At 38.3% G+C, this 13,502-nt stretch overlaps 1 protein-coding gene across 3 annotated transcripts in view; it reads right to left on the bottom strand.

Moving 5' to 3' along the window:
* CASC1 (cancer susceptibility 1) overlaps window positions 1-13,454 on the bottom strand; it is a 92,179-nt gene extending 78,725 nt beyond the window's left edge. For 2 of the 3 annotated variants that reach the window (XM_032287123.1, XM_032287140.1), the window contains exon 1: window positions 13,356-13,452. In XM_032287123.1, coding sequence (XP_032143014.1) covers window positions 13,356-13,358 — 3 coding nt within the window. In that variant the 5' untranslated portion in view covers window positions 13,359-13,452. Of the gene's footprint in view, window positions 1-13,355 lie in introns of all 3 variants that reach the window. The other variant, XM_032287133.1, reaches the window with a different exon arrangement.
* Window positions 13,455-13,502: the final 48 nt, after the last annotated feature.

Genomic DNA, 13,502 nt, shown 5'->3' with positions numbered 1-13,502 from the left:
GAAAAAGCTCCATTGAAAAATGGGCAAAGGACATGAACAGATACTTCTCAAAAGAAGACACACAAGTGGCAACAAACATGAAGAAATGTTCAAGATTACTAATTAGAGAAATGTAAATTAAAACCACAGTGAGATACCATCTCACACGAGTCAGAACGTCTATTATTAAAACATTAAAAAAAAGGTGTTGGTGAGGACGCAGAAAAAAGGGAACTGTTGGTGGGAATGTAAATTAGTTCAATCCCTATTGAAAACAGTATGAAGATTTATTGAAGAATTAAAAATCTACCATTCAACCCAGCAGTCCCACTACTGGGTATCTGTCGAAAAGTAAACAAGTTGTTTTTTTCAAAAAGACACCTACACTCATATTTTATTATAGTACTAGTCACTATAAGGAAATCATGGAATCAACCTAATCAACAGTGGATTGGATAAAGAAAATGTAGGGTGTGGTAGCACACACCTATAGTCCCAGTTACTCAGGAGGCTGAGGTGGGAGGATTGCTTGAGCCTGGGAGGTCGGGGCTGCAGTAAACTGTAATTGTGCCACAGCACTGAGGCCTGGGTGACAGAGTGAGACTGTCTACCAAAAAAGAAAAAAAAAGAAAGCTGGATGTGGTGACTCTCATGCCTTTAATTCCAGCACTTTGGGAGGCCCAGGTGAGAGGATAAACTAACCCCCAGCGTTTGAGACCAACCTGAGTAACATAGAATGACCTCATCTCTGAATTTTCTTTCTTTCTTTTTTTTTTTTAAACTAGCTAGATGTGTGCTGGTGCACATCTGTGGTCCCTGCTACTTGAGAGGCTGAGGTGAGAGGATCGCTTGAGCCCAGGAAGTCAAGGCTACTGTAAGCAGAGATCATGCCACTGCAATTCAGCCTGGGAAACAGAGTGAGACACTGTCTCGAAAGCAAAGAAAGAAGAGGAGGGAAGGGAAAGGAAGGGAAGGGAAGGAGAGGTGAGGGGAGAGGAGGGGAGGGGAGAGAGAAGAGGACATGAGAGAAGAGGAGAGAAGAAAAAAGAAAAGAAAAGAAGGAAGGAAAGAAAGCAAGCAAGAAAGCAAGTAAGGTATATATACATCAGTGCACACTATACAGACATAAAAAGAATGAAATTATGTCCTTTGCAGCAACATGGATGCAGTTGGAGGCCATTACCCTAAGAGAATTAAAGCAGAAACAGAAAACCAAATACTGCATGTTCTCACTTGTAAGTGGAATTGAACAATGGGTACACATGGACATAAAGGTGGAAACAACAGACACTGGGGACACCAAAAGAGGGGAAGGAGCAGGGGCAAGGGCTGAAAAACTACATATTGGGACTAAGTTCACTATTTGAGCAATGGTTTCACCAGCGGCCCAAATCCCAGCATCACCCAATATACCCATGTGCAGGTTTGTTACATGGGTATATTGGATGATGCTGGGATTTGGGCCGCTGGTGAAACTAATGCTAAAACAAAACAAAAAAAAATCTTTATCACCTCAAAATGTCCCTCTTTATTGCTAGAAGTGCTTTTTGTCTTAAAGTTTATTGTGTCTAATATTAATACAGCTATATCAGCTTGTGTTTTTCTAGTAATTTTCATAGTATCACTTTTTCCATCATTTCACTTCCAACTTTTCTATATTAATTTTTTTTTTTTTTTAATTTTCTGCTTCTTGTGCTGATCTCAAACTCCTGGACTTGAACGATCCTCTTGCCTCAGCCTCCCAAAGTGCTGGAATCTTTATTCTTAAGGTGGTTGTTTGTAAAAACATTGTTGGATTTTACTCTTTATCCCATCTGACAATCTTTCTCTTTTAACAAAAGTAATAGATCCATTTATATTCCATGTATTTACTGATGCATTTGGGCTTAAATATACTATCTTATTTTGGGGTGTTTTTTCTTTTTGTATTCTTTCTTGGTAACTTTTCAATTGATTTTTAAAATTATCCCACTATGTTCTCTCTACCAGTTTGGAAGTTATACACTGCATAATTTTAATGGCTGCTATAGAAAGTCAATGTATCTACTATATCAACATCTGTATCCTCTTTCCCACCTGTACAAGGATTTTGGAACAGCTTAACTCAATCTATCCTTCCCCTACCAAATTATGCATTAGTATTGTCATGCATGTTTTTAATAATTTTATTGATATAATTCACATACCATACAATTCACTCATATAAAATGTGTGACTTAATGGTTTCTAGTATATTCACGGAGTCGTGTAACCCTCACCACAATCCATTTTAGAACGTTTTTCATCATCCCAAAATATAAATCTTATACTCATTAGTTCTTCTCCACTTCTTTCCAATCCCTAGCTCATAGAAACTATTAATCTACTTTCTGTCTCTAGATTTGCCTCTTCTAGATACTTCATATCATTGGAATCAGGTAAAATGTGGTCTTTTGCGACTGTCTTCTTCCATTTAGCATGCTTTCAAGGTTCATCCATGCTGTACCATGTATCAGTGCTTCCTTCTTATGGCCAAATAATATTCCAATGCATGGATATACCAAATTTCGTTTACTGATTAATCAACTGAAGAACATCTGAGTTGTTTGCTGTCATGTATCTTAGTTTTTTTAAACTCACAGCCTTTTTATTATGATTACTGTTTTATACCTTACATGTATAATCTGTTTTGCAGGTGGCAAACTCAGTTTTTATTTGTGAAAAAATGTTTTTATTATTTTTTCTTATTTTCGCTGTTACAGAATTCTAAGTTGACAGTTATTTTCTTTCAGTACACTGAAGAGACCATTCCACAGTCTGGCTTTCATTTTTGCTGTGAAGTCCAAAGCTCAATTTCTGCCCAGCTCTGCAAATGCCCTTATGATAGAAACTGCTTTAGGCTGGGCACAGTGACTCATGCCTGCAATCCCAGCACTTTGGGAGGCCAAAACAGGAGAATTGCTTGAGCCCACGAGTTTGAGACTGGCCTGGTCAACACTTTGGGATCCCATCTCTAAGAAAAAAAAAAAAAATTGGCAGGCATGGTGGCACATGGTTGTAGTCCCAGCTACTCAGGAGGCTGAGGTAGGAGGATCACTTGAGCCTAGGAGGTTGAGGCTACAGTTAGCTGTGATTACACCACTGTACTCCAGCCTGGGTGACAGAGAAAGATCCTGTCTCTAAAATAAACAACAAACAAAAACAGGCTGGGCACGGTGGTTTATGCCTGTAATCCCAGCATTTTGGGAGGCTGAGGCAGGTAGATCGTCTAAGCTCAGGAGTTCAAGACCACCCAGTGCAGCATGGTAAAACCCCATCTCTACCAAAAATACAAAAAATTAACCAAGTATGGTGAAAAGCACCTGTAGTCCCAGCTACTTGGAAGGCTGAGGCAGGAGAATCGCTTGCGCCCTGGAGGCAAAGGTCATAGTGAGATGAGATCGAGCCACTGTGCTCCAGCTTAAGCTCCGTAGTGAGACTCCATCTCCAACAAACAAAAACACTTGCAGTGCTTCCATTACTTCTTCGGTTCATGTCTTCACTCACGTTTTTTCCTGACAATTTCTTCCTATCTTAATCGGTTCTTAAATGCTTTTAAGATAATAGCTTTGATCTACATGTATGTATTGTAGTGAACATTATTTATTGTTTTTAGCAGAAAAGGTGGTCCCAAAAATCTTAAGCCTAATATTAATGGAAATGGAAAGATCAAAATAATATTTTTCATAACTTTTTCATCTTATCACTTTCACCAAAATCTTAAAGCTGCAGATTTAGCTCATTTGAAGTATTAAAAATGTCTACCATTTACCCAATTGGCAAAACCGTTTTCACACTTAAACTAAACAGCCATATCAGACTTACTTTCTATCAGGCAGTCTGACTTCATTTTTTGGTACGAATAAATATGTTTATATGCATCCTCATGGTGATCTGTCTCATTTCTGATTATGAGCCACGTATAAATTGATTTAATTCCCTCATACATTGTTTTAAAAAGATGCAATTTTAATGTCCTGAACTTTATATCATTTATATTTTAGTGTTGGCACTGAATGTTCCATAAAAACCAGGACTAACTCTTTGGCAACTGAAGCCTGTTTGTGACGACAGTGTTCCTAAATGAAAATAGAATTTAAAGTACAGATTATAGCAATAAGGACCTCCCTTTTGCCCATTCATTAGAGTCCCATTCCTGGGGGTAATTGAGCACCATTTTTATCAAATAAAATGCAATCAATTCAAATAAAAGTATTAAAAGTTTTGTAAAATCTCTTCACAGTTGTATTTCTTTTTGGTTTTTTGAGATGGAGTCTCACTCTGCTGCCCAGGCTGGAGTCCAGTGGCTCAGTCTTGGCTCACTGCAGTCTCTGTCTCCCGAGTTCAAGCAATTCTCTGCCACAGCCTCTGAGTAGCTGGGATTATAGGCACTCACCACCATGCCCAGCTAATTTTCTTATTTTTACTAGAGACAGGGTTTCACCACCTTGGCCAAGCTGGTCTTGAACTCCTGATCTTGTGATCAACCCACCTCAGCCTACCAAAGTGCTGGGATTACAGGCGTTAGTCACTGTGCCCCACCCACAGTTGCATTCCTAAGCAAAAATTTGAATATCAAAATTGTATCAATAATGCCATTTTCTTGAGTGGAAGAAAGGCGTAAATTATCAACTGAGAATAACTGGAATCATCGAGGTATTCATCAGTTTGTAAGGCAATTCTTCTCACAGTCTAATCACTGTCTTCTGTATTTCATGTATTCTATGAAGTACAGTCGTTTCGGATAAAAATATATTAATATAAATGCAGTGATGTGTGTTTTAACAGTACATCAGGTATTGTAACCTTCTCTACAGTCTTACACCATTTTCTAGCTTTTACGATTAACAATACTAATCTAAATTACATGAAGTTTCAAAAGGCAACTTTAAAATCTGCACAAAAATATTCCACTCACATTTTTAATGATACCCTAATCTTTTTCACTAAAAAATTAATATTATCTTTGTAGTCTGATACCAAAACATTGATTATTATCATACAATAGTACGAAAAAATCTCTCACAATGTAACTTGATCAATTTTTTGGTACCATCATTTGATAGTAATCTAATGGGCAATGTAACTAAACAAAAATTATCACCACTTCACACTACAATATGTGGAAATTCACAATGTCTCAATACTTCTAATGACACATGTCGCCACTTCCAAAAGGACAGGTATGGCAGACAAAAACAGGAAGTCCTTGGTGGCTTGATTAAAGAAAGCTTTGCCAACATCAATGTTTTGAATTGTCTGATGGTTTCACATCCCGGGCCCAAGGGTGATGAATCACAGTAAGTATGAGAGTAGCGGTGGCTCTCATCTGTAATCCCAGCACTTTGGTAGGAAGAGGTGGGCAGATCACAAGGTCAACAGATCAAGACCATCCTGGCCAACATGGTGAAACCCTGTCTCCACTAAAAATAGAAAAATTAGCTGGGTGTGGTGGCGTGCACCTATAATCCCAGCTACTTGGGAGGCTGAGGCAGGGGAATCACTTGAACCCGGAAGGTGGAGGTTGCAGTGAGCCAAGATCTTGCCATTGCACTCCAGCCTGGCAACAGAGTGAGACTCCGTCCCAAAAAAAAATTAAAAAAAATAAAAATAAAATAAAATAAAAAAGAATGAGAGTAAATAACAGGTAAGCTTTGCTTTGTAAAGAAGGGTGATTGCGACAGAGGAGGATGCAATGGTAAAAAGGCAGGACCTTATAACTACATTTTTTCAGGAAAAGGTAAATATGGAAGTCAATCTTCTGGAGACTGATTTCCATAAAACTGTATCCCTGCATCTTTAGAAAATCTTTGTACATCTGTGAGTGTATGCTTTACTTCTCAGTTTGAAGACTTCTAACCTATACTGCTTTAATAGGTTCCTAAAGGGTATTTCTACTTTTACTCTTGTGTCTCCTACAGTGAATTTTCCACATGCCAATCAAACTGATCCTTTAAAAATGTAAATCAGATCATGTAACTCTTCCGTTTACAACTTTCCCAGGCTGCCCATCACACTGACAATAAAACCCAAACACTTGGCCAGGTGCAGTGGCTCACGCCTGCAATCCCAGCACTTTGGGAGGCCAAGGAGGGCAGATCACCTAAGGTTGGGAGTTCAAGACCAGCCTCCAACATGGAGAAATCCCACCTCTACTAAAAATATATAATTAGCTGGGCGTGCTGGCACATGCCTGTAATCCCAGCTACTCAGGAGGCTGAGGCAGGAGAATCGCTTGAACCTGGGAGGCAGAGGTTGTGGTGAGCCAAGATTGCGCCATTGCGCTCCAGCCTGGGCAAGAGCGAAACTCCATCTTAAAAAAAAAAAACACTTCACCATGGCTTACTTGGCCATGAACTGCAAACCAGCTCCTGCTTAACCACTATCTGTCTCCATGCCATGTTTTTATCTTTCACTTTCTATCTCACACAGTCTGTTATAACCACACTGGCATCTCAACAAGGTCATTCTAAGCTGTGATTCTTTGCAACAGCTACTTCTCCTGTTTAGCCTACTCATTCCCCCAGGTAATTACTGACCTATTCCCTTGCTTCATCCAGGTATCTTCTTAAATTTTACTTCCTTAATCACATTATATAAAATAGCATCATCATTGGCCCTACCCCACATTTTTTATGACCTCTTACTTGGTTACTATGTATTAAAAGCTATCTGAAATTACATTATTTATTTTCCTCTCACCTCCCACCCTCAAGTTGAATGTAAGCTTCACGAGGGCAGGAACTGTCTTACCTCTGTTCACTTAATGCCTTGAACACTGCTAAATCAATAAAATAAATATTCTTCCATGTTCGCAAGAACATATATATAAGGATCTTCATTCCTGCCTTGATTGTGATAGCAAAAAATAGGGCCAACATAAAAATCACGTTGCCTACTTTTAATGGGATATGATGCAGCCCTGAAAAAGAGTGAGGCAATTTCAATACGCCAAAACAAAAAGGTCCCCAAGGTATACTCCACTGAACCTAAGATGTCATCAGATGTAAGATGTATTTATTATAACTAAAGAAGGAAATAATGCCTAAGATGGGAGTTAAAGGAAACACCTGTATAAAATGGATATAGGGAAAGACAATCCCACAACACAGTAACGCATAGCAAAAATAAATAAATAAATAAAACCTTGCATATCTCAACTCTGACACTGGTAGAAGGAAGAAAAAAATTTCCTGATAATTTAAAACACAAGCCAGTTCATGTGGATTTGCAGTCTAACTCATACTGTTGGTATGGGCCAAAACCCTCAAGCACAGAATTTAAAAGTAGTATCAGGCTGAGAATAAGCCCAAGTGACACAAGTAAACATCCTCTAGTAAAGAAAGGGATGTCAATCCAGGACTACAATGATTGTAAGACACTATTATAAGACACATCTCAATTTCAGTAATGTTAAAATGTAAAAAGTCAAGTATCCTATAATTGATAAAATATTGTTAAGGGAAAAATAGAAGGTGCAGAATGATCCCATACATGGGGAGAAAAGGGGTCTGAGTGGGTCTGTGTGTGTGTACATATGTGCACCCTTTAATGTTTAGAAAATTTATGAAAAGATGTACAGTGGTTCTAGGAGGGCAGATCAAATGTCTTGGGTAGAAGAAAAGTTTAAACTGTGTAATGCTATTTTAATTTTGTATCATGTGTGCTTATTAATTTTCCCTTAAAGAAAACTTTAAAAAGGCATAAAGTATAAAATATATCCTTCGATGTTTTCCTGCTTATACAGTTAATTCCCTTTATAGATCACCTCATCTCCAAACTGCAATATTTAAAAATGAAATAATTAAAAAGTAAGTGATTTCTTTTCTTGAACTGAGAGGCGGAGGTTGCAGTAAACCAAGATTGCGCCACTGTGCTCCAGCCTGGGCAACACAGTGAGACTGTCACAAAAAAAAAAAAAAAAAAAAAAAAAAAAAAGTAAGTGATTTCTTCCTTGGGTTTGGTATCAAATTTCTTAGGAAGAATCTCACCATTCTTTCAGAGAAACAATACTATAAACATAATAATCTACCCATGTATATGATAAAGCACCAAAGTAATTTAGAACAATGAGTTTTCAGATTTAAAATGATGCCTCTAAGATTTCACAGTCTAAAGCAAGAAAATGAATGTCTACACAAATCAATGAATGACTGTAGAGACACAAAGGCACTCCAGAATGCTTCCCCCAAAAGAATGCTTCCAGAGCCTTCATAAGTTTTGTTTAGTTATATCCACAGTTCCTAAAAGAATATCAGGTTGGTCATGGGTCCAAGTGACTGACAGAAGCAAACACAAAAGGCACTCAATAGGATTTTTTAAAGAAATATTGAACTGTATAAATACTAAATACACTTTATACAAACATTTCCTTTAAGGAGGCCAAGTGTTTTTAAGGGTGGTAGATTAAATGGGGTTTCACATATTCACTCAATAAATATTAATTGAATTTCTGCTATGTGCCAGGCACTGTGCTAAATATTATGGATGTAAAAATAAATATGACATGTTCTTGACCTTGAAAAGCTCACCATTATAAATAATTACAATAAAATGATAGAAGGGTTATAACTGAGGTATGTATGAATGCAGGTGCTATGAAAACATAGAGTATAAGCCAGGCGTGGTGGCTCACACCTGTAATCCTAACATTCTGGGAGGCTGAGATGGGAGGATCACTTAAAGCCAGGAGTTTAAGACCAGCATAGCCAACAAGGTGAAACCCTATGTCTACCAAAACATACAAATATTTAGGTATGGTGGCACGTGCCTGTAATCGCAGCTACTCAAGAGGCTGAGGTGGGGGAATTCCTTGAACCAGGAGGCGGAGGTTGCAGTAAGCCAAGACCGCACAACTGCACTCCAGCCTGGGTGAAAGAGTGAAACCCTGTCTTCAAAACACGTAACAAAAAAAACAAGAAAACACAGAGCATAATTGATTCTGTAACAGAAAACAATGGGAAAATTTACAGAGAAATGACATTTGAGATATGCCTTAAAGCAGGCATTCCAGACCCAAATTCCACTTGGGACCAAGCAGGAAAATAAAGTAAGACGTTTGGTTATGGTCAAGACTATGGCAAATTGAAGACTTCATGCATTCCTAAAAGGGGTAGCTGTTACTCAGCCCAGCCACTTGTTGCCTTATAGGACTATCAGGCCCAATGTTTTCAATTTCAATAAAAAATGTTTCCAATTTTTAAAGAATAGATGGAAATCAGATTTTTGCATGAAAATCGGTTGGCAACTAATTAAAAAAAAAACAAAAACACTTCTAAGGTCAAACAAAATACATCTGCAGGGTAAACGTGGCCTGCCAGCCAACAGATTATAATCTCTAATTTGATGTATAAATCTACAGAGTAAAGAAGAGAGAAGGCGGCGTTCTGTACATATAGAACACTGCATCGTTTATTGAACTCAAATTTCTAAACAGTACCAAAAAAACACCAAGTCTGTACCATGCAACCCATTTAAAGTCGTATTACCTTAGATTTCACTTTAAAGCTACAGCACATTTGATAATGAAAATTTTATGTATATGTCTGGAGTGAAGAAAGTTCTTCAGCCAACATTTTCTAGAGCAGAAGTAGCAAAAAGTCTCAAATCTATACACAAGTAAACATTAAAAGCTATTTTTAAAAGTATTTGTGAAATCAGAACTCTCTTATGTCAAATTTGAAATGTGTCCTATTGTTGTAAAGGATTATTCCATGATTTAAACAGCATTAATGTCTAAAAAGTAAGCTTAGTAAAGTCTATAAAACTATAAAAATATTTTATAATTCTATAAATATTCTATTCATACACTGTAAGTGATTATACAACTATCTATTTTGAAAACATTTCTACATACCTTTTTTGGTTTGGGACCCTGAAAGTTGGAAAACAAAAGAATTTATCAATTTTAAAGAGAATTCTGATAATTTTAACAAAACTATCATGATTATGTAAGGTGTTGAACTTAGAAGAAGCTTGGTAAAGGGCAGAAGGGAACTCTCTGTACCATCTTTGTAACTTTTCTTGCAAATCTAAAATTATCCCAAAATAGAAAGCTTTTTTAAAAAGAATTCAGACAAAACTACAAATAAGCATAGGAAAACTAAGCTTACCTACTGAAGAATTTTTATATGTAGATTTTACACTATTTCTTAGGACAATCAATGATCCATGTTTAACAAAATGCCCTGTTACTAAACAGAGTACTAGTAAAGAAGGCACTGGTTTAAAGGTTCAAAGGACAATAAATCATTGACCAATCACTGGTACTAATATCAAATTTGCAAGTGTGGGAATCATCTCACAAAGAAATAACTTTTCTGTAAAGTTAGGCTGATGATTTTTATAGAAAGGGAATCTGTTATTTACTGTACGCAAAACAGTCTTAAAGGCACTGGAGATAAAACAGTAGAGACTTTGTTGCCATATAATTTTTACAAATAGCTTCTATTTCATCATGTTTTCTATTAATTAATAGTCAACATATTTCCATGGTGAAATAAGTACTAAACAGCTGAATATGCAAATAGCATTGCTCTGGTTCTCAAGTAGCCATATTTTAAAGATGGGCAAATTGTCACTTCTCACTTGCACTTTTAATATAAATCAGGTTTGGGATAAGTACATACCCTCATTTCTCTTATATGTCATAAGGGCCACTATGTAGTGAAGTAATTCTCAAAGTTCAAAGGACATAAGAATCATATGGGAAGCTTGTTAGAAATGCGTATTTCTGGACTAAACGTGTATACACTCACTTCTCTTCCTATACTGTGGTTCAGAACATGTTATGGGTTGAATTGTATCCAAAAAAAAATCATATGTTGTCTGGGCATGGTGGCTCATACCTGTAATCCCAGTACTTTGGGAAGCCGAGGCGGGTGGATCACCTGAGGTCAGAAGTTCAAGACTAGCCTGGCTAACTACTAAAAATACAAAAATTAGCTGTGTGTGGTGGCATGCACCTGTAATCCCGGCTACTCAGGAGGATGAGCCAGGAGAATCACTTGAACCCAGGTGGCGGAGGTTGCAGTGAGCTGAGATGGCACCATTGCACTTCAGCCTGAGTGACAGAGCAAAACTCTGTCTCAAAAAGAAAAAGAAAAAAAATCATATGTTGGCTGGATGCACTGGCTTAGTCCTATAATCCCAGCATTTTGGGTAGTCAAAGTGAGAGAATCATTTGAGCCCAAGTGTTTGAGACCAGCCTGGGCAACAAAGCAAGACCCTGTCTCTAAAAAATTTTTAATTAGTTGGATGTGGTGGTGTGTGCCTTGTACTCCCAGCTATTCAGGAGGCTGAGTTGGGAAAATTGCTTGAACCAGGGTGGCTGGAGGCTGCAGTAAGCCATGATGGTACCACTGCACTCCAGCCTGGGTGACAAAGCTAGACAGTCTCAAAACAAAAAGAGAAATTCATATGTTGAAATCCTGATCCCCAGTATTTCAGAATTTGACCTAATTGGAGAGAGGGTCATTGCTGATTTTATTAGTTAAATTAAAATAAAGCCATACTGAATAAATTAAGATGAGGCCATACTGAATAAGGTGGGTCCCTAATCCAAAATGATTTGTGTCCTTATATAATAATAATAATAATAAAGGACACTTGGACATATATTCTCAGATGGAGAATGCCATGTAAAGAATGAAGTTTTGTTGCCACAAACCAAGGAACTACTAAAAGCCAGGAAAGAAGTCTGAACAGATTCTCCCTAAGGCCTTCAGAGGTATCACAGACCTGCTGACACTATGTTCTGGGACTTCTAGTCTCCATAATTGTGAGGCAATAAATTTCTTTTCTTTAAGCCACTCAGTTTGTGGCACTTCCTTACTTAGGAAACTAATACAGTAGATTTGGAGTTGAGTGGATTCCTGGAATCTGCATTTTTAACAAATACTCCAGGCCACACCTTGGGAAACATTGGGGGAAGGATCTAAGAAGAAACTTAGGTAACAAATTGGAAAGTAACGAATAGGTGCTTCCTGTTCTCCCAATTTACTAGCAATTGTAAATTGGCTTAAGGTCCATTTGCATTCTGCCAGGAATGCTCTCCACTCCCTATTTCTTCCCACCATTTGTGGAAAACTCATATTTAGACTTTAGAACAGGTTGAAAAGCACCACTCTTTCCTTCCCTTGCTTCCCTCACTGAAATTTTATCATTTCCAGCTTTGTGTTACCCCATTTTAGATACTTCAGTTGTTACAGTTGTAAAGCTGTATCGTAATTAATTTGTTTCATCTGTATCCCATTAAGCAGGGTTGTCATCATATTCTTGGCATCCTTGGCTTCTAGCCCAGTGCCAAGTACAAAGAATGCACTCTATATTTTCCCTTAATTAATGAATTTAGTTAAGGAATTACATTCTCCACTTCCTCTGGTTTTAATAATAGAAAATGTCTTGATGGAAACCACATTGAAGAAAATCAGAGGTCGGGCGCGGTGGCTCACACCTGTAATCCCAGCACTTTGGGAGGCCAAGGGAGGTGGAGGAGGTCAGGAATTCAAGACCACCCTGGCCAAGATGGTGAAACCCCATCTTTACTAAAAATAAATAAAAAATAAAAAAAAAATTAGCTAGGCATGGCGGCAGGCGCCTGTAATCTCAGCTACTCAGGAGGCTGAGGCAGAGAATTGCTTGAACCTGGGAGGCGGAGGTTGCAGTGAGCGGAGATCGCGCCCTTGCACTCCAGCTTTGGAGACAGAGCGAGACTCCATCAAAAAAAAAAAAAAAAAAAGGAAAGAAAAGAAAAAAGAAAGAAAGAGAGAATGAAAGAAAATCAGAACAGAGATACTCTCATAGCTATATGTTGGCCTGTCTCCTTGGTGAAAATATGGCAGCTGAGGAGTCCAGAAAAACAAAATGAGAAGCTTTATCATATTTAACTAATGTAGGGTGAGTACTTGAATCACAGAACAATTCATATTTCCACAAAAGACAACATAAAACATCTTTTCAAAGCAGAGTAAATTGCACCAGCTTTTAATTAACTGCTAGAGAGGTACTAAAACATTTCCGCCAAGTTGCAATAAGAGAGAATTTAGTGGAAAGTTACTGGAAGTTACTAGGTTGGGGACCCATTTTCAAGCTTAGCAACATTAGAGATTAGGATACCGTGTGACAGCTTTGACTATCTCCCGTTTGCAGAAACTGGTTTGGGACGCCTACCTGTCCGCCCGATCCAGGTAAGGGAAGCCATTGCTGAGAAGAGGGCCAACCCACCCCAGGGTTTGAGTTCTTTCCCAAACCCTCCCGCTCCGCTGTAATATATGACCAGCTCTTATTGCATCATTTAACACCGGTGAAGCAGAATCAATGGTCGCTCCTCCACCTGTCTGTTCATTTGCTCTGCTCACCATAAGGAGTCAAGCTCCACCGCCGTAGTCAGCAAAGGCTGAGCTCAGATTTTGTGGACGAAAGCTCCTGGGTTGTCCGGACGACAGGCCCCGCCCACTTGCGCTCCATCAAAAGTGCGCAGCCGCGCTGGGGCCCTTCCGGCCGGC

The sequence above is a fragment of the Sapajus apella genome, unplaced genomic scaffold, assembly GCF_009761245.1.
Source record: "Sapajus apella isolate SASKATOON/1434 unplaced genomic scaffold, GSC_monkey_1.0 scaffold2, whole genome shotgun sequence".
Lineage (NCBI taxonomy): Eukaryota > Metazoa > Chordata > Mammalia > Primates > Cebidae > Sapajus > Sapajus apella.
The sequence above is the reverse complement of the archived record's forward strand: the minus strand, read 5'-3'. Positions and strand labels throughout refer to the sequence as shown.